General features: G+C 42.8%; 2 protein-coding genes across 2 annotated transcripts in view; both read left to right on the top strand.

The window, feature by feature from the left end:
• Gucy1a1 (guanylate cyclase 1 soluble subunit alpha 1) overlaps positions 1–9,087 on the top strand; it is a 56,117-nt gene extending 47,030 nt beyond the window's left edge. The window contains exons 8-9 of the mRNA XM_038348069.1: positions 3,462–3,616; positions 6,734–9,087. Of these exons, the coding sequence (XP_038203997.1) occupies positions 3,462–3,616; positions 6,734–6,938 (360 nt within the window). The 3' untranslated portion in view covers positions 6,939–9,087. The remainder of the gene's footprint in view (positions 1–3,461; positions 3,617–6,733) is intronic.
• Positions 9,088–17,943: 8,856 nt separating this feature from the next.
• Positions 17,944–21,783, top strand: part of Gucy1b1 (guanylate cyclase 1 soluble subunit beta 1) — a 44,426-nt gene continuing 40,586 nt past the window's right edge. The window contains exons 1-2 of the mRNA XM_038348324.1: positions 17,944–18,055; positions 18,564–18,637. Coding sequence (XP_038204252.1) covers positions 18,053–18,055; positions 18,564–18,637 — 77 coding nt within the window. The 5' untranslated portion in view covers positions 17,944–18,052. The remainder of the gene's footprint in view (positions 18,056–18,563; positions 18,638–21,783) is intronic.

Genomic DNA, 21,783 nt, shown 5'->3' on the forward strand with positions numbered 1-21,783 from the left:
GAATAGGCATTTCCTCCTCTTCTGTCATTCACGGCAGTCACCTGTCTGCTCAGGGGAGGGAGCACAGCTTCCAACCCTGCAGAAGATGGGTACGGAATCCCTTGCAGCTGTGTTTCAGTAGCTTCCTGGCATCTCACATTAACAGATTTAGTTTCTATCCCTGCATTTTTAGAGAAGAAACACATGGTTGTTTTCTAATATTTTGGTAAAAGGGTTCATAACATCACAATAAATATTAAAAACTATCTAGACTGTGAGCAATAAGGTCAAGATTGCCACTTAAATTATTTTATATGTCAGATCCATATCAGAAGATTGATGGCAGGATTTTTGTTAGCTGCCTCAATGTAGTCTTTTTTATTTTTGCAGCTAGGAGAATTATTTATAGTTAACCTTAAAGATAATTACCTGGGTAATAACAGGTTAGCCTTAGTGACCTGGGAAGTGAGATGTTAATTAGGTCTTTCAAATCGCCTGATCATCTGCAGTCCTGTGAAATACCTGATGGGTTTAGAGACTCACAGTGAACAACTCAGGGTTGAAGGGGTAGTGCTTTTAGCAGACAGGAAAACGTGAGTGTGTATGGAAGGCTGCACACGGTGATTTAGACATTGTCTCATTGAATTTGGGGGACATTTGAAGGCTGGCCAAGTTCCTTAGGAATCTGAATTTGAAGTCTTGGATTCATCTGGTTTCCTCATGAAAAAGTAAAAACTATTTCCCTAGTATTTCTTTGTTCTGTTTTTTTAAATTGTTTGTTTGTTTTTTCCTAACTCTGTGCTGTCCCCTAGCATAGTCACATACGTGTATCATGAAGTCCCTTCTTACTGCTATCCCCATTCATCCTCATCCCCTCAAATTGGAAAACTCTGAGCAGGCTATGGGGTAAAGAGCTGATAATTGGATTCACAGTGAAAGTCAATAAGAGGCAGGAAAGAGGAAAATTCGAATCAGGTACCTTCCTTGCTCAGCCGCCTAGGAGATTAAATGGGCAACACCAAAACAATCCTTCAACCAAGGGCTTCTCTATTATAAGGTTCCCTTCGAGAGTTATGAGAGATGTAATTCCTTTTGCCTTTCATTATTTTACCATCTTTTCCCAGGGGAAAGAAGTTTATTCAGACATGCTGATCATCTTATGGATGACCTTTTGTTCTTGAATTTGGGGTAAATGTGAGATTGAGAGCTAGAGAAGGGGAGACAGGTAGAGCTGTGTGCAAGGAACATGTGGGGCTTTGGCTAGATCTGTGAGGAGAATATACTCACATATTACTTATGAAATAAAAACGTTATGGTAAACTTATCACATAAGAGAACACAACCTTCTTAGCATAGCTGTGCTAAGGTTGCATTTATGCAACTTAACATTGTACAATTGTTACTGCATAAATCCATATTCTATGAGGATGAAAATACCTAGGTACAAGAAGACAGCTAAGTTTTGCTTCTTAGTGTAGACTTCTGGCTTTAGGAATCCCCACCCCTGTTTATAGATGAAGGAATAAGTAGAGGGAGACAAAAGCACAGGAAGCAGATTTTCAGAAGTCTTCTTTCCTGATGCTCTGTTCTGAGGACAATGGGGAATTTGGGGGCAGGAAATCTTGAACGATTCTAGGACGTTGCTATTAGCAAAGGCCTAAAGTTAGCTGTAAAACTAAGAAGTGCCTGAACCGGAAAGAAGGCTCAGAGATAATTAAAGACACCGTGCAGCCTTGGTGAGTTCTCTCCTCAACAGTCAAAGGTAGGAGGAGAGAACCCACCCTGCGGAGCTGGCCTGGATCGCCAGGCTTGCTGTGCTATGTTCCGTCCCCCATCACTTTTTATTTTTGAGGCAGGGTTTCTTTATGCAGCCCTGGTTGTCCTGGCACTCGCGATGGAGATCAGACTGGTCTCAAACCACAGAGCTCTACCTGTCTCTACCTCTGTCTCTGGTGTGTTAGGATTCAAGACATGAGCCACCACACCTGACTAATAAATGCATTTTTAGAAATTAAAAACATGCAGAGTCTTTTAATTGCAAGCAAGCCCTCAGATAACCGGGTCTTTGGCCTTTATTTAAAGGACACACAACTAATAAAACTTTTCAGATGACCAGCTGGATACAGAAACCGAAAACAAGAGCATATCATCTCCTTACTGTCTGTTAGCATGCTTGCTGCAGCCGTCGGTTAAGAATGTGTCCATCCTTTCACTTCCTCAAGGGCCTGGATCTTTAAAAGAAACCCACTTAAAAGCCTTTCATCCCAGTTCCAACACTTGGAGGTGGAAACAGGAGAATTAGACATTCAAGACTCTGTTCGGCTATATAGCCAGTTCCAGGACAGCTTGGGCTGCGTCGAGATGATGTTCAGATGTCAGGACAGTTTGGGCTGCGTCGAGGCGATACTTAGATGTCAGGACAGTTTGGGCTGTATCGAGACGATATTTAGATGTCATCTAAGTTTCATGCTGTGTGAGTCTGGATTTCAGGTTCCTGAGTCTAGACAGTACAGAATGTAGCGACAGGGCTCTGGGTCCCCGACACTCTACAATTTTCTCTATCCTCTATCATTTCCAGTTCAATGTTACAATTCTTTTCCTCGGTTGCTCGTCACTTAAATAAAGGACTTGTGTTTGGCATACAATTACTGTAGGGCAAAGTGTTTTGTTTAGATCCCACAAGCTGACCTCAAGCTCCAGAGTTCAGGAGAACATCCTGCTTTAGCCTTCTGAGTATCTGGAACTACAGGTGGTCCTTCTCTGGCCTTGCTTCAAGAATTTCCCCCGCTAGACTCTAGAAAGGATGTTTCTCTCCTTTAAAGGACAGAGCAGCATTGTGTGAGCAACCCAGGGGTTCCTCATTATTCCTGCTGCAGTGATCCCGAGAGGCCTGAGAACAAGTTTATTCCAATGCTAAAGACAGGAGAAATAAAACCAAACACCCTACGGGGAGCAGAGTTACCTGCTGTGACCACTGACTCCTAGTAATGTAGCTTTGTATGGCCCGTAGAGGGTGACTCCCTGAAAGAGAGGAATGTGATGGAGTTAGTTGAAGCACTATTAATAAAACCCCACAGACTGATAGTGGGGTTCAACCTGAAGAGCAGAGAAACAAGGCAATCAGTCACTGACTCTTATCTCGACCTGAGTTCGAAATGAAAGGTCAGAATGAAACTGAGTCTGAGAGCTGTCTTCTCCCATTTTGTAACCCTCTCTAATTCTGAGATTAAGGGCGTGCACCACCACCGCCTGGTTTCTAATGGCAAACTAGAGTGGCTACTGGGATTAACGGTGAGTGTCATTGCTGCCTGATCTGTAAGACTGGCCAGTGTGGCTGTTGTTTATTAAAATACAAATGAACTGCTGCTATAGTTAGTTACACTGGTTAGAAGCATCTAGACAAGGCGTTCAAACCATACTGACAAGTGGGAAGTGACGTTCCAGAGACCGGGAACATGGGAACACTGTTATTTTGCTTTCAGATGCGAATTGGACTGCATTCTGGGTCAGTTTTCGCTGGAGTCGTCGGAGTCAAAATGCCCCGCTACTGCCTGTTTGGAAACAACGTCACTCTGGCTAACAAATTTGAGTCCTGCAGTGTTCCGCGGAAGATCAATGTCAGCCCCACAACATACAGGTACTGATTGCGTTAGGAGCCTACCTACAACATACAGGTACCAACTGCATTAATCACTGTCAGCCCCACAACACACAGGTACCAACTGCATTAATCACTGTCAGCCCCACAACATACAGGTACCGACTGCATTAAGAACCTAAAATGCACGGTTTTCCCTTTGATGCCGTTGTCTTTGGTATCTGTCCTCTCTCCTGTATTATTTGCATTGGAAATGTTACAGGAAAATGAAATGAAATAACTTTAAAATTCTTACTTTAACTTGCTTTAAGGCTTTCGCTACTCTTCAGAGATAATTATAGCATTAATTCTTAACAGATGTCACATCTTCTTCCATATTTTTATTGAAAGTGTGTGTTAACCTTCTCAGTCTATCAGTGGGTATTCTGGCACCAGCTGGTATCCTGGTGGACAGTTCTGACAGTAACTGCCGAGAGTTAACACGACAACATTTTATAGGGGCCAGTGCTCAACAAAACTGATTAAGATCAGACACCGGCCACACTCCAAGACTGCTTGGGCTATAGCACCTTTGACCAATTAACTACAGATATGAGGGCTGCCCTGAGCCCTCCAAGGGAGTCATTAGAACAATGTCAGATTCAGGTAAGTGATGCCTGAGCAACCCAGGATGCCTTAATTGTAAAGAATACAAGTCACCATCAGGCAAATGAAGAAGGTGAAGCCTGGCTGGGCTCCAAATGCAGAGTCCTGTGCAATCTGAACGTATTACTGGCCCTTGGCACACCAGTGGAGCAATAACCAGGAGGCTCTGCTCTTTTAACAGTTGGTGCCTGCATCCCCTGCTCTGAGAGAGGATGGACTGCCCCACACGCTTGGTTAATAAAACACAGTTTCCAGTCTCCTGCCCCAGCCCTCTTCTAACCTGGAAGATATTTCTGGAACTCTGGCCCCATTCTGGGTCATCTCATTAACATAAACCAGGTGGGACCCAAAGGGTTCAAAACAACCAAAACAAAACAAAACAAAACAAAGAAAACCCCAGCAGCAGCAACAACAACAACCCAACAGCAACTCTGTAATTCAGGAAATTTCCAAGGGTTTGAGGGTCACTCCCAATAACCAAGGACAAGGGTTAAATCCCCTGCTTCAGAACCACAGAGACAAAAGGGGGTTTCAGCAGAGGAAAACTGTCAGGTCATTAAACAATTTCAGTCTGTATTCTTGAGGACCAGCAGCAAATGGTGACATTGTGACACAGGAGTCAAGTGTCATGCAGCATCAAGAGGAGCTCTTAGTATGAGTGGTGGCACAGGCCTGGAATTCAGGTTACTCTTAAGGCTGAATTGGGATGAGATCAAGTTCAGGGATAGTTTGAACTGCAGTGAGTTCAAAGCCAGCCAAGAAAATTTATGAGACTCTGTCACAAAATTAAAACATTAAGGAGAGGTCTGGAAAGATGGCTCAGAGTTAAGAGCAGTTGCTACTCTTCCAGAGGAGTGAGGTTCAGTACCCAGCATCCTCACCCTTGGTAACTCCAGTTCCAGATGATCCAGCAACATTTTTCTGGCTTTAAGGACAATCAGACACATACAAAAAGCAGACAAAACTCCCATACACATAAAATATGAATAAGTAAATCATTTTTAAAAAGCTAAAGGAGGACTGGATACATAGCTCAGTAGTAAAGGGCTGACCTAAGTTCAATCCCAGTACATGCACTTAGCAACCTGAGCCAATGTTTTCCTGTCTTGTATCACTTATCAACATTTAACCAGAAAATAAACAGCTATTCTATGTCCATAGATTTCAATTATTCTATAGATTTTGTCCAGTTAAAAAAAGCACTTTAATGGAGACCCCAAAGTAACAAAGTATTCCAAATCCTTACAGATCCCAAGAATATCATACTATTTCACCTTATGAAAACATAAAAGCATCCATATTGCAAGTCATTCTCCCACAGTTCCCTTATGTTTATGCTCCTTTATACAAATAGATACTGGCAATAAGTAGAGTCCCACACATGCAATTGAAGCTCATTTAGGGACTGGAGATGCACCTCCATTGGTATCATGCTTATGTAGCATGCTTGAAGCTCTGGGTGATCCCCACCACTGCATGAACCAACATTGGTTGTGCATGTGCAATCCCAGTATGTAGAAGGTGGGGTCAGGAGGTTCGGATATACAAGGTCATCCTTGGTAAATAGTGTGTTGGAAGCCAAACTCGGCTACATAAAGCACTGTCTCCAATAAGCCCCTCCCACCAAAGAGCTCATTTGAGTCCTACATTTATGGAATTCTTTTTAAAAACCCACTAATAATTAAAAAAAACAATTTCATATCACTTATATATACCCTTTTTTCACAATTTCTTGGCCGTGTTTTCTTCTCAATTGAATTTGTCTAGTTATGAGTGAATGAATGAATAGCCAATTGTTGTGGTGGGGGTACTTGTTGGTTCGTAGCTATTCAGCCCCGAAATAATCACACAGAAACTGTATTAATTAAATCACTGCTTGGTCCATTAGCTCTAGCTTCTTGTTGGCTAACTCTTACACCTTAATTTAACCCATCTCCATTAATCTGTGTATCACCATGAGGTTGTGGCCTACCAGCAAGGTTTCAGTATGTCTGCCCAGCAGCAGCTCCATGGCTTCTCCTCAAACTCTGCCTTCCTTCTCCCGGCATTCAGTTTAGTTTTTCTCACCTAGCTCTGTTCTACCCTATCAGGCCAAGCCAGTTTCTTTATTCACCAATGGTATTCACAGCATACAGAGGAGAATCCCACATCACACAATCACTTATCATTTTAACTTAGGAGAAACCCTTTTCAGTGACATTAAAATGGTATATGTTTGTTATTAAAACTTAGTTTATGAATTTCATTGTTATATAAATCTCATTATCCCCAATATTGCATAATTAATTTTTCTTTTAATATGAGCCAAATGTATGATTTAGATTCTTTGTAGCATCCGTGGGTGGGGGGGGCGCTATCTATTGACTCATGGGAATCCTTTTATTAGTTATCCCTAATATGACTACTGTAGTAATGCCCAGTTATTTCTGTTGTCTTCTTGTCCTGAACTGCCAAATGTTTCTGTCAGCATTAAGTTTTTTTTTTTTTTATTTTATTCTATTTTATTTTCAGGTTACTCAAAGACTGTCCTGGTTTTGTGTTTACCCCGAGATCAAGGGAGGAGCTTCCACCAAACTTCCCTAGTGACATTCCTGGGATCTGTCATTTTCTGGATGCTTATCAGCAGCAAGGACCAAATTCTAAGCCATGGTTCCAGCAGAAAGATGTGGAAGATGGAAATGCCAACTTCTTAGGCAAAGCGTCAGGAGTAGATTAGGGAGCCACCTGCTTACGGGTCTGACTCCTTTGAGGACTTGCAGAGTCTCTGAAATGACTTTAGGATTATGGACGATGAAAAGCAGTGTCGCAGTTTCAGGAACTGAGTCCTTGTCTCCTCTGCCTCCCACTTAACATAAAGTACACACTTCCGCATTTCAGTCCTCTTCCATTTAAGAAACAACAAACCTCAAAAGTGACTTTTGAGGACATAGTCTTGTTCTAGAACAATCACTACCTGCACTCAAAGTCCAGCACATTGTACATATCCCACGCAATTATAGCCAAGTTCAACTATATAAAGCCATGGATTCACCTACAGCCTGTGCCCAGGGCAACGCCGTGTTTATTAAATTGTATTTGTGATAGTGTTGCCTTTAAAATACAGAAGTGACAGTGTTTAATCCTGTAGGAGCTTCTGGCCTTTTCAAGGCTGCATCTGATTAAATTTCCTCATTTATGCACAGCGTCTGTAGCACAATAGGCCTGCACCTTTCTTTTCAGCTACATCTTTGCGTGTGTATTTCTTTTCTTTTATTCCCCCTTTTTCTTTTTTCTTTTTCTTTTTTTTAGAAAATAAGCAATTAGACATTAGATCAAATGTGGTATAAAATAGCTCTGCATTTATCAAATATTTTCATGTTTAACATTAGAAATACTCTATAGCACAATATGTCATAAAACAAATGCTTTGTTTTGACTCTATATGTGGCAAAGCCTATTTTATTTAACAATGAAAATTTACTTCCTATTAAATCCATGTAAAACACACTAATAGCAAAATTTTCATAATAAAAGGCTTACAGGCTTAGTTAAAATGTGATAATCTAATCTAACTAAGGCATTGTGACATGGATTAAAGCTTGCATACAGAGAGCCTGCAGGAGAGCGCAGTGGTAACGTGTTCTCACACATACATGACCAAATGATCCGCTACTGCCATGTTGAGCCATGAAATCCAAGGAGGAACGTTTTAGCTCGGAAGTAGAAAATGAGACTTGTTTTTATCCCTTTTAACAGTTTCTTAAGTATTTCTGCTGACCATCTTAATGTCTGTGTAAGAATTAAGTTTTGTATTATTTGGTGTACATCTGTGAAGCTTTATTCTAGTTAAAATATCTCGATAGCCTTTTCTAAAGAAACCACTAATACTAATGGAGAAAACCTCACTACAGTTCCTTTGTCGAGATTTCTAAACACTTTTTTTCTGGAATTTGAACTAATTCCCTTTCCCTCCCATGCCCTCCTCTCAAGCCCCCTTTCTTCCATCCCCCTTGTGCATGTGTTGTGTGATTCTGGGGATAGAGCAGAAGGCTTGTGCATGCCAGGCAAGAGCTCTGCTATTGAGTGACTCCGTCACCATGGAGCTTGGATTTTACTGCTGATGATGTCACTTCATACTCTCTCCAAAATTAACTCCCAATGCTCAGTCTGGTAAAGGATACGACTTTAAAACAAGATCTACTTTAAGGCAAGAGAAAGATACATAGTCGTGTTTTTGAATCGGCATTAGCAGAGCTATATTCATTCTGACTTTTTATGCATGGATTTGAAAAGAAAATCCTTTTAAAAGTCCTTTACTACCTCCACTAGTCTCCAGGCATCAGGTCTAATAGTCATCACTTGCCAAACTTCAGTTTCCCAGGGGTACGACTAAAGCACTCCAGTGGGTTTCTTCAAAGGCTGGTAGTGTCTCATTAAACGCACTCTTCTTTCTGGAACTAAAATTCGTTACAAGGAAAGTAATAGGAATTATACAGACAATTAGAAGCACCAGACAGGACATCATTCTCATCACCTGTGTATTTAACACGTTGCTATGCCACTAATAATCTGGTTCAGATGATGGCACATTAATTAGAATTCTGCCCAGTCTTTTAGGGAAGGAGATAGAGCTCAACGGCGGAGCAATCGCCTAGCATGCATGCGGTCCTGAGTTCCAAGCCAAGCCGTGGGAAGAAACTGCATGTATCTCTTGTGTGTATATATGATCACGTTCACCTCTGTCACCTGTGCCACCTGTGTACACCTGGAAAAAAGGGAGGGACTGTGGATATCCAAGTAAAAGAAGCATGGACGTTCCATGTCCGAGTCTTGTAACTTTTCTATTATTTTGGCATTTTACTAAATAAAAATACTATCAAATATTATTTTTCTGGAGAGACTCTCTGTTGTAGGTTCCCTAGACCTGCTTGTGAGGGTCAGTTAACTATCGACAAAGCCAAGCCAAGCCATTGCCTTCTGCTTCTGCAACAGTATTAGAACCACGAGACCAGGGACATGCTGGACCTGAAAGGATGTGGGTGATAGTGTGTGTTTTTCAAAAACTGTTTCAGGATATGCATAGATGACGAACAGTCGCTTCTCTCTTACTGGAAAACAGTTCACGTTATTCTTGGGGTCTTTCGCCAGAAGAATGAACAGGATAACTGACTCAATAAAGCTCTTGCAAGTGTGGTAGCATTTGTTCAGTCCCCAGTCTGGAACCACGCGTTCGTGCCATAGCCGGGAAGTGAAGTGGAGTACAGAGAAGAAAGGGAAGGGTCCCACTACCCTCTCAGGCAGGCCTTAAGTTGCTGACAGATCTCTCACTAGCCCCCTTCTGGTAATGGCCTCACCGCTTCCCAAGAGTGCCACGCTGGGTAAGAAACCTTCACCACACAGGCCTTTGGGGAACAGTAACACTTCTAAACCCTACTTTTCATTGAATTGTAAAAATATTTGACCTCCATGACCCGTGTACTTTGAGGATAATGTCCTTTATGTGAGTTGGACAGTTGGACAGTTACACGTTAGCTTCTTCCCCAAACAGAAACTACTCAGCAGAGATGAGGGGAAGGGCGATTCAATTGTCAAAGTTCTAGCAAACAGCTAGGGCGGATTTGCTTGCTTGATTATGCAGAAGATACCAAGTCATTTCCAACCAGGATTTACAGGGTCACAACATAATGTAAAGCCATTGGTTGGAAGACTTCTCAGGACCTGGAAAGTCTTTGTGTCTTGTATGGAGATGGAAAAGGCTCCCGCTTGTAGAAGCCCTCCGTCCCATGGAGTCTTTGTTGCACCCCGTTTCCTTCCTTAGAAAGTCAGCGTCTGGGTTTGTGATGATGGTGGGGTGCCCGTTTGTGATGGTGGGGTGCCCTCCAAATGTTTATGACACTGATGTGACTCACGGGGTGTCTTCATCTGAGGCCACTTCAAATGCTGTGCATGTTATTAATCTCTATTTCCTAGCCATGGACCCATCTGTTGGGAGCAACCCACATGGCCCACACAATTTTCATCTAAAACTTTACTTCCTTGTTCCTGTTCAGTTCTTCAAATTTGACATTTTTATAAGAAAATAGAAAAGTATTCATAAATGATTAATTTTTTTAAAAAAAAATTCAAAACTTAAGTAACAGGGAAAATGTGATAATCTCAAAACCCCCACTTCTTCCGTATCAGGGCAGATCCGTTGCAATCATAATTAAGTTACTTTCATGATACGTTACTGTGTTAGTCTAAAATATAGCAGTTAAAATCAAGACAAAATTTAAATGGCAGATGTAAGGCTTAATCTAAGATATTCCATAAAAAGACTGTAGAGAGAAGTGTTTTCAAGCTTCGAATATTTTTTTTTTAAACACATGATGACAGAAAAAGAAACTGTAAGTGAATCTCGGAGTTTGAAGAAAATTGGTTAGCAGAGCAAGCTTGCATGGTGCCCAAGTCCTAAAAAGTCTGCTGAGATGTTTGTTTACTCTGAAGTTCTGCCAAGCCCTTCTTTATGGTAGAAAGAATTATGAGGTAACTTCAGAATAAACTAAAACAAAACAAAGCAAAAGACCAAGAAACTGGAAGAACAATGTGTTAGGCAATCCAGACTGTGGAAGAAAAAAAAATGAAGCTCACTGGAAAGTTCTGGTGACGGTAGTTGTGGATCTGGCATCTTTATAAATATTGTGGCAATTCCCAGAGACTAAGGCTCTGGAAACTTCCGGCAGTATTTATTCACAACAACGACCCACAATTCCCCAGAATGCAGTACATGGTTACTAACTTTGAAAACTATCAGTCCTGAATCCTTGGACCAAGTCAGAGATACTCGTTTATGTTGGAGGTGCCCACTATGGGAAGAAACTTGACATGCCATTCGCTTTCCCTGGTTCATTTGCATTGCAAATGTGCAGGATGTATCCGTGTCTATCAGAATCCATCGAAGACCTCACAATGAGTCCGCTCATGTCTGTATTTCTATCATTATTCAGTCAAATCGCTTCATGAGTCTCTCAGATGTTCCATGTCTTCCCTAGTCATCATTCTACCCCACCACACTCTTCTGGAATGCTCTGTTTATAGGAATCTAGGCCTTTACTAACCTGCTCCTCTGAATTCTTTTATTCACCAATACCAGTCTCTAAATTACCTCCCTAGGTCTATGTAGACTTAACGCAACCGCTCCAAGACTTTGTTCCCATCATCACCGCTACCAAGGTGGACGCCACGAAGAGAAAAAGTTAGCTCAGTTTAAAGTCCCATGCCTCACTTAATACACTCCTGGTCTCAGAAGTAGAGATCTACTGAAATGGTTTCCGGGCAATAGTCATAGTTATGGAAATACCAGCAGTCAACCGTGCTTGCCACCCAGTCGGTGAGTGCTCATCCACGGTAAGAGACACTGCAATGGACTCCTGCAACTGAACAAACTGACTTTAGAAACTCTTTTAGAATTCGATTTAAAAGGAAGACTTGTGTGAGCCACTTGGGTTTTCATTGCGAGATAGGTAATGGGTTTTAGGAATTAGTTGCTTTAACAACCATACTGCTTCTTGCAATGACTTCCAAGCAAATGGACCAATGAAAGGTAGCTATTTAATTTCCATGTAACGTCTTGTCCTTCACACTCCCGCCTTCCTTTCCCCTGATGGCAATAAAAAAATGTGAATCCAATGTCCAGGGAGCATTCTGTGAAACTCTCCTAGTTCCCTAGGTTCGCTGGATCAGGTACAAGAAAATTCTATAGAATATTTCCAGTTCTCACATATGAAAGTTTCTTAAAATGTGCTTCATCACACTCCCACTCTTTATTCCAAATTCCTCCTGAAAAGAAGCTACTTTCGGGTGCAGTTTGGTAGGTGAGGCCACCAAACAGCGAGAGCTGGTTGTCTAAAAGCAGGTTCATTATCCATTAAGCAGATGGAAAGAGAAGGATGAAACCGCACAGTTCCGTCTTAACTCATGCCTAAGTCAATGAGAGGTGACAGCCCTGTCCACGCCTGTCAGAAAGAGACGTGTCCCTGCATTTGCAAAGAGATGGCATTTTCCCCCATGTGTATCTTTTCAGAGATGCCCTTCCTCATGGTAAGCAACTCAAATGTGTAATAGGGAGGGTACAGTTCGCTCTTCACTTGAGTGTGTTTCTTCTTTCCTCCGAGCTAATTAATGGATTCCAGGCTGTGTGAAATAAGTGCACCAACTGACAGACACCAATAGGGAGCATATAAGTTGTTTGCCTGATCTGAGAAGATCAGTCTCTCTCTGTGCAGGCTTGAGGGCATTGCCCCATAAAGACGCTGTTTTCACTGTCACCTGCTCTCAGTAATACACATAAAATATTAAATATATTGATAATGTATAAAATATTTATATTGTGTTGTATATATGTATGTATGTGTGTTGTATATGTGTACTGCATATATGTGTATAGCTATGTAAAAAGTAGATATTTCTATATTGTCTGCAGCTGGACTTAGTTTAAACAGAGCCTATCAGTCTCTTGACAATGAGGACCACTGAAATAATGGGCAGTACAAAGCGTAGAATAATGTCTGGCAAAGAGTAAGCCTTCAATAAATGCTTAAGATGAAGATTGTATAGATCATTTTAATCATTCCCATTTCTTCCTATTATCTCACACAGTAAAGGTGGCCTTTGGCCCTAGTCTGTGCTTATAGAATGTGGATAGAAAGGGATTGTTGTAACTCCAGGATTTAAGAGAGATGTTAGATACCTGATGAGCAGCCATTAGTCTAGATTCTCCTTTCGTTGACTAAGACAAGTCTGTAGCTGGCAATGAACCATGCTGCTCTGGTAAAGATGCTCTTGACCAAGTGGAGTGGCCGATAGATATAGATGGTGTGTAGTTTGTTTTACCTCAGGATGGTTCATGCTTCAGACATGTGGATCTCAGCATGGTGATGTGAGAGGTGGCAGTGCTCTTAAGAGGTAGGGAGTAGTGGCAGATCCTTAGGGTGCAGTGGGGGACCCTTAGGGCTTGGGGACGCAGTCTTGGGAAAACAAATGTACCTGTAGATGAAGGAGCGGTCTTCAAAAAAGAAATCTTGGTGATTGGAGAGCTGGCTCAGTAGATAGGAGCACTGACTGCTCTGTTGGGTGACCTGGATTCTGCTTCTATGAATGTCATATCATGGCTGCTCACAAACATTTGTAACTCTTCCTCAGAAACTGACACCCTCCTCTGCCTTCCCTGGGCATCAGGTATATATATGGTGCACAGACATACATGCCGACAAAACACCCATACATGTAAAATAAATAAAATTTTACAAAGAGCAATCCTGTCTTCCTAACCTTTGTGTGTCCTCTTTTTCTACAAAAACACTCTGTGTTCACCATGAGGCTTCAGCACAGTTGGCCTCATGTCCACTTTTGAGACCAGGAGTATATTAAGTGAGGCATGGGACTTCTAACCTCCTTAGATGCTATCTTGCTAACTCTATCATAACCTACAGAGCCTATGAGAAAGATAATCAAATGTGAATATGCAGAGGCTAGCATAGGGGAGATCTATATGCTTCCCAATGTCATATCATATCTGATAAAGGTAAAGAGTCCATGCTTAGCTAATTGCTGAGCTGTAGGCTTGAAGAGGAGTGGCAGATGTGGCATCTAAAAAAAGGCGATCGGTTGCTCATTATCCGCATTTGTGCATATTTACATAACCAGTTAAACTTTTAGAGTCACAAAGAACAAGTGGCGGTTCTTGTTCTCATTCACATTCTTGGAAACATGCCTCATCTCCCCAGGAGGATTTCCTGTCCCAGAGGGAACTCCTAACCCATGGCCTCCCCTCTTCTCTCAGCCTTTCTCTTCATCATTGGTGCTTGCTCAAACCTAACCTAATTCTCAATGCAAGAAGAGGTCTTTCCTTATACATAGTCCTAGTGTTTGCATGTAATGAGAAAAATAAATACTAGGGAATTCACAAATTACTATGCTGTTGATAGAAGATGTTTTTCCAACTCTGAGAAGATGGTGAAGAAAATCTTTAGGCTCAAGAATCCATCTACTGTCACAAAGAAAGTATTTTTTTTCTTTTTTCTTTTTTGGTTTTTCGAGACAGAGTTTCTCTGCAGCTTTTTTAGAGCCTCTCCTGGAACTAGCTCTTGTAGACTAGGCTGGCCTCGAACTCACAGAGATCCGCCTGCCTCTGCCTCCCGAGTGCTGGGATTAAAGGCGTGCGCCACCACCGCCCAGCAAGAAAATATTTTTGTTTGTTTGTTTGTTTGTTTTTCTAGACAGGGTTTCTCTGTGTTACAGTCCTAGCGGTCCTGGAACTAGCTCTTGTAGACCAGGTTGGCCTTGAACTCAGAGATCTGCCTGCTCGTGGCTCCCAAATGTTTGGATGAAAGGCACCTCCACTGCCAGAAAAAAAGAAAATATTTTTATAAAGTCTCCAAATCAAAAAGTAACTATTAAATGTTACTACAAAATATAAAATAAACTGCTTCTCTATGACAGGAGTGGCCTATGGTAGATACAAACTTCTTGTGTGGTCATTTCCTCAGCAAAACACAACCAAGGAAAACAAGAGAACAAAAACTTAATATAATCATAAGAGTTGTGTGTGGAGAGACATTTCTGAAAGATTTAGTTTGAATATAATCTGGACACTAGTCTTAGCCAGCTTAGACTGCTACCAAAACAGCATATAGACATAATCTATAGGTTCTTATTGTTCACTGTTCTCAAGGTTGGAAGTTCAAGACTATGCTGACGAATTCTGTTCTTTCTGAGAACCCTCTTCCTGACCCGGAGTGCTGCTGCTTTAAGAAATATCCTCCTTCGCTTCACATTTTTGAACATTTGTTTCCCTGATTGGTGATACTGTTTGGGAATGTTGCAGGGTAATGCATTCTTGCAGGAGGAAATGCATCACTGGGGGCAGGATTTGAGGATCGATAGCCTTGCCCACTCTCAATTCACTCTTTCTGCTTCAAGTGTATGATTGAAGATTTCTGCCAGCTTCTTGGTCCAGCGGCCTCCTGCCATGCCTCCGCTGACATTGTGGACTCTCGCTCTGCAATCGTGAGCCCTTATAAAGTCTTACTTCCGTAGATCGTCTTCATCACAATATTTCACCAGTGATAGAGAAAAGTAGTGAGACACCTGCTTGCTCATATATATGTCTCACTCAGGGAATAGAGCGCTTAGCCATTCTTGTCTTGCACAAACTCTTGCCCCCATCTTTTAAACCCTACTTACATGCCTTCCTTTTAATCAAATTACCTGCCAAGGGCTGTGGAGATGAGGGTGTGGACATTTTATCAGGATAGAAGGTTGCCTAACTCATTTCTGTCAACTACACCATTTTTCCACACGAGAAAGTTTTTGCTTCCCTGAAGATAGTTCTACCTTAATTCAGTGCAAACAGTAACTATTTGTATTTTTAAGAAACACTTTGTTTAAATGGATTATAAAGCTAATATTTGATGAAAGTTTACCCCCCATGCCAATGCTGTATGTCCTTTAAAAATATTGTTACATTAAATACCCTGGATTGTCTTATGTTTAGAAGAGGAAACAGGTGCTTAGAGAGGTTCATAGTTGGGCCAAAGAATGGGAATCTTGTGGATATCATTCTTCTATCTCCATCAATTTTTCTCACACAGAGGATGTTTAACACCCAAGGAATTCCAGCAGCGATGTAATAAAAAGGCCTGAAATCATGCACAGGAAGTGATATAAAGTCTAAGGTTAGAATTAGTACTCTATTTAACCATTAATATCAAAACAGAAAGTTTACATTGAGATAATATTTATGCCTTAAAGAAAGTTTTAAAGAGTCAGAATAAATCCGAGGGATATTTTAGATAGGGAATCTGTTCAGATTGACCTCCTCTTGCAGTTATTGGCGGCTTCAGTAAAGCAGTGGCAGGGCATTCTTCAGTCTGCCCTGCTCTCCCAGCAGAATTTCATTTGCCTTCAGAGTGACATGAGTCTCCCCTTCTCTCCTGCGAAGAATGTTTCCATCTGGAGGAGCCGCCACACAACAGAATATTACAGCAGAGAAGGTGAGTGCTTGGCCCTATGGTCAGGATCATAATTTCATCAGTCCTTTCTGAAGCTTCTCCCAGCAAGTTATGCTTGTACGGTGTGTGTGGCAGGCCTGCCCATCTGATCCCTGCTGCTCCCTTCTCTTTAGAATTGGATCCTAATTGAGGATGATTCCATTCCTGGCTTTTGCTTAGCCTGTGTCTTTATCATTGAGGATCTGATCTTCCTCGTGTCTTTTCATAGTTAGTTGTATAATGTGCAATTTTAAAAGTTAAAAAAGGGTTTCATATTTAAATAGCTGTATAAAGTTGGATGTCCCATTGTTTGAAAGATTCATTTGTTTAATCACAGCATCCTTGATGGAAGTGTTTTGGGTGCCCGATGTCCTCTTTGTTATCTCCTTTCCTTATTGTCTATTCCTCCTCAGTTTATGTTTGGGTGCTGCTGTACTGTTCTTGCTTTGACGTTTCCCGTCTCCAGAGTGAGGTGATTAAGACAGATTTCATTGCTTACAAAGACTCTAGGGTCTACATGAGACTGATGGCTGCCCTTTGACCTTTCCCAGTGCTGACTCAAAACCATGCACCTCCAACAGCCACTTCTAATCCCCAATTAGAGCTGCTCTTGTCCTAATCAGGCTTCCACCGCTAAGTGACTCGCCTGCACGTTAGGAGATCAACCAAATGTCCACCTATTTTCTACTGGCTCATTTCTGTTCATATGGTTTTTGAGAACAGGAACACATGAGAATTCCAGAGAGTCAAAACATCTGGAACCCTAACTGCTGGGTTGGAATACCATGTGTCCTGTGCAGTTCATAAAAGGAGAGCGATGTTCTGTTCACAGATATGACCCCACGTGAAGGATCCCCCAAGAAACTCAGGTCCTGAAAACATATTCCTCGGCAGTTAGCATCATTTTGAATACTTCCCGAAGTTCTGGGAGTTTGAGCCTAGTAGAGGAAGTAGACCACCATGGGTGTCCTTGGGAACTATCGCCTCTCCCAGACCTATACCTGTGTCTGTCATGAACTGAATAGCCTCTGTTAATTAGTCCCCATGGAGCTGTGCCTCCCCCAAGCCTCAAAGCAATGGAAGCCAAGCACCATGAACCACTGAAACCATGGGCCCAAATGAATTCTGCTGGTTAATGTCAGGTATTTTGTATCAGCGACAGAAAATCTAATACACTTGTGTTTAACCTCTTATCTGTTACAGAGCATCTTGGTCTGTACACTTAATTAGCGGTTAAAAGTAAAATGTGTTTAGTTCCGTAGAATTAGCTATAAATTTGCAGGTGCTGAGATGTAAAGACACAGACAAAATGTTTATTGCATAACTGCAGTAAGCATGAAGATGCTGATCACCGCTGCACACACACACACACACACACACACACACACACACACACACACACACACACCCCACAAGCCAGAGAGCAGACTTCTGGATTAGCACACATGTACCAGGACCACAACGCACCCACCCACTACTGGGAGGAGTGTAGCTGGCTCTGCTCTGTCTTCCTTAAGGCCTCAAATGAAGGACTTGTAACCAAACTAGGGCGGGAAAAGGCCGGAGCCCAGTAGCTCTGAGCCCATCCGAATTCCCTCCGCTCTCTCTGATTGGCTGAGATATGGGAAGAAAGAGCGCCCGGTCTCCTGTGGCTCTACTCGTCATTGGCTGGGAAGAGGTGGCAATCAGGGCTGGCCCAGGCTGATGCTCTAGCTGCAGCTCTGTGCTGGTCTGGGTGCGCTGTCGCCGCTGTAGTCGCTGTCTGGGTCTCTTCCGCGGTACCCTGTGCGGAGGCTGCCTCCGGGCTCTGGGCGCAGACACCATGGTGAGTGCTGTCAGGACGCTCAGCGGGAACCTCACACCTAGGCTGGGTGAACCTTAACAGTCTGGAGAGCGGACTGCGCGGTGCTGCAGGAGCAAGCCGGGGGGCACAGAGCGGAAGGCTGCGGGAAACAGCGCCTTCGGTGGGAGGTGGGGACACATGATCTGCTGGAGCTCTCTGAGTCTTTGGGTCCCGAGTAGGTCCCCACCGCGCAACGCCAGCCTTCGACTTCGGGTGATTCTCGCTCCCGCGGGCCGGGTCAGGTGGGAGGCTCCGGGCTCAGATTCCCTTACTGTCCCTGTTGTACCGTGGTGACAGGTGAGCAGGGATAAGAAGATGGGGGGAGGGGTGCGGTGGAGCCGAGAATCCGATGATTCTCGGGAATCTCCCCGTTTTAGTACAGGGTACCCCGAAAGCGCAACCAGATGGCGAGTGACAGGCCAGCGGAGTGGGGTGGGCGACGCCGTGGAAAGGAACAGGTCCCTGACCTCAGTCTTTCCCTGCCCTACAGTACGGATTCGTCAACCATGCCCTGGAGCTGCTGGTGATCCGCAATTATGGTCCCGAGGTGTGGGAAGACATCAAGTAAGTGAACAGCCCTGCTCCCAGGGCCGCGCTGGCGCGGTGCCCGCGCTGGCTTCCCTAATGCTCCAGGCAGGGTCGTGGTGCGCATCCTCCGGTCTCCGCTCCCACGCTCTGGAGCCGGGACCAGGAGAGGAGGGTAGGCCGTGGCGTGGCCCCTTGGGGTCACTGCGGCCTCCTCACCCGGTCTGAGCGTGGGAACACCCTGTCAGAGTCCTGAGGCTCCCAGTCCAGGTTCGGAGGGTTGGTCAGCTCCCATGCAGGGGCCTTAGAAAGGTTCTGGGACTTGAGACAGGAAATGAACAGAAGACTTGCTCTGCTCTGACATTTGCACACCTGGTACACATAATATGGTTAAATCGTTTGGGTTTGCTATAGTACACTCAGAAATTATTTCTCCAGTAAGTCACGTGAAGCACGTATTTAATAAAGGGACCTCTGCCCGATAACTTCCTTAAATCAGCCTTGTTTTTGCTGGGCATTCTTTTATGAGTCCTATCAGAGCATCCTAGTTTCTGTAGAACTTCGAGCCTGGTACTCAGATGGGACAGAAGAACACACTTAGGTGAGATTTTAAGGCCCTGGTCACCTCTGAAGCCGTTTGTGGGTTTGGGACTGGGTTTTACCGGGGGCTGAATTCCGAGCCTTGTGCGTGACAGGCGAACACGATGCCACGAAGCTGCATGACTGACCTTTAGATTTTTTGAGAGAAGATCTCCCTAGATACTGTGTGTAGGCTGCCCTGGACCTGCCAATCTTCCAGGCCTCTCTGAGCACTGGCATTAGAGGAATGCGTCACCATGCCCAGCAGAGCATTTACCATTTAACAGAATTATCTTTCCTTCGCTCCCTTGTTGAAACTGGCGTTTAACTCTTGCATAGCTGAGTGTTGCTACCAACTAGCTATACTAAAATCACAGGTAGGCATCATCACATTCTAACTGGCTAGGGGTAGTGCTGAGGATTAAGAAGGGCAGAGGGGAACCCGGTTCTCTTATTTGATAAGTTCCTGTGCTCAATGATAGCCCACGAGCCCTTGTTATTTTTCTCAGCACATTTTTATTAGCTATTCATTTCATGGACTTTATTGTTCAGTAATAGGATGGTGATTTTCTTTAGTTATCTGCTTCTGTAGAAATAAGCCCTAGAACACATCTTCCTCCAGCTCACTTGGGTATGAGTTTTAATTGACATTCCAGAGTCTTTCATGTTATCCACATTTATGTTATTCGCAGGACACATCTGCATCCTATAAACAGAGGGCCAGATGAGGCAGTTATAACTATCAAACAAAACTCTAGGAAGTAAGGCCACTTGGAGATTATAATTTTTTTTTACCTTATTCATTCTTTCATGGTTTTGGTTTTCTGTGGAGACAGACACCGTGGAAGACAGGAAGCACAAGCCCTTGTGGTGTAGACAAGCGTGAGGATGAACATAAGCCCCTTTCTTCATGATGAAGGGAACACACATCCCCATATGTTAACCGTTCACCTTTAGAAGTGAAGTACCCAAAGTCCATGACAGATAAACCATAACAATTGATATGTTCAAGATTCTGAGAGCACAAGAACAGACTATGATGAGTTAATCATCACTATGCAAATTTAATAAAATTTATAATACACATCTATTATCAATGTTGATGACTAGTCAATGTAGAAATCAAAAATTTACTTCATACTTCATAGAAGAACATACCAACATGTTTATTTTTAAATTATCCAGATACTTGTTTATGATGGTTAAGACCTAAACATATATACATTCTATTAACTTTCAAGTGGTGGCTGAAATTGTTACATGTTTCTTCAAGTAGGTTGTACACGTGTGTGTGTGTGTGTGTGTGTGTGTGTGTGCATGCACACACATGAGACTGGTTCTTGCTATGTAGCTTTGAATGAATGGAGATGACCATGTAGTTGAGATTGGCTTGTTCTCACAACAGCACAACAGTCTTCCAAGTCTCTGCCCCTCATGGGCCTGGACTACAGACATGTGTACTTATTTTGAAGTATGGTTGAACAAAAGTCTTAATTGGCCAAGTGATAATAATGCCAATCGTCCAAAACACTTCTTGTAAATATGAACCAGGTCATAGAGATCATTTTTCTCTGAAATTACTGTGAGGATGGTGCCCTTACCAGAGGACTAGAATAGTGTTGGCCACTCAGTTGCCCGTTTTCTCTTTAGGAGGGCATTCCTCAGTCATGGGTGCAGTTTTGCATATGTGCTGGACAGTCTGGTTTGGCTCTCTGCACTGAGGGTTCCTTGCTACCCTGCCTGACTTCCCCAGATGCTGCTGGATGCTTCTTGGAAGAGCATCTGCCCAATCAGCAGATGCTTACTGAGTGTGAGAGAAATGTAACTGCCAAAGGCTATTGCTATGACGGTGCCCCTCCCATTCCTGAGCCTCCCCTGCAGCCATTCCCCAAGATGCTGTCAGTTTTATGGAAGTCTGAATATATGAGAGAAGAGCTGTTTTATCGTTTTGCCCCCATACGAAACAAACTTTTCTATGTTCTTTTTTGATCTGTGAAAAACTGTCTAATTGCATATTTATAACATGTTTTGTAGTATTTTTTTTTTTTAGTTTAGTAGGAAGTGGACATCCATTCTTTATGAGACAGGAAGTCACACACTTAATGACAAAACTCTAAGTAATAGATTCCAGATAAAAATTCTAGATGACTATGAGCAAGAAAATACCTCCTTGGAAACTCGGCGACCACATGAATTAGTATCATAAGCATCACCTACTCCCAAGGGCTTTGTCTCCCCTCTTCAGTAAAAATTGCCCCAAACCCAAGCCCAGGCAATTCCTCTCAAAGTGACAGACAGAAAAGGGTTAGTGTCTACTTCCAAGACCAGCTTCAGGATGTTGTGGATGTATCTGTATAACTTCTCAAATGTAGCTATATAAATGTCATTGCTATCTTTTGGACCAGGGAACATCCAGTGTTCTGGATATAGCGTCATTGCTCACTTTTGATCTATGTAGTAACATAAAAGAGTAAGAGACAAGCCCTGCTCCCAAATCCACTTCAGATCTTGCTTTGTAAATTTATTTCAGATTTTCAGATGATCCTCTTAAAGAAGCCATGTCTCCTAAGGGATGAGAAAAAAATACCTATCATTCATTTAGAAAA

This window comes from Arvicola amphibius, chromosome 11 (assembly GCF_903992535.2).
Source record: "Arvicola amphibius chromosome 11, mArvAmp1.2, whole genome shotgun sequence".
NCBI lineage: Eukaryota > Metazoa > Chordata > Mammalia > Rodentia > Cricetidae > Arvicola > Arvicola amphibius.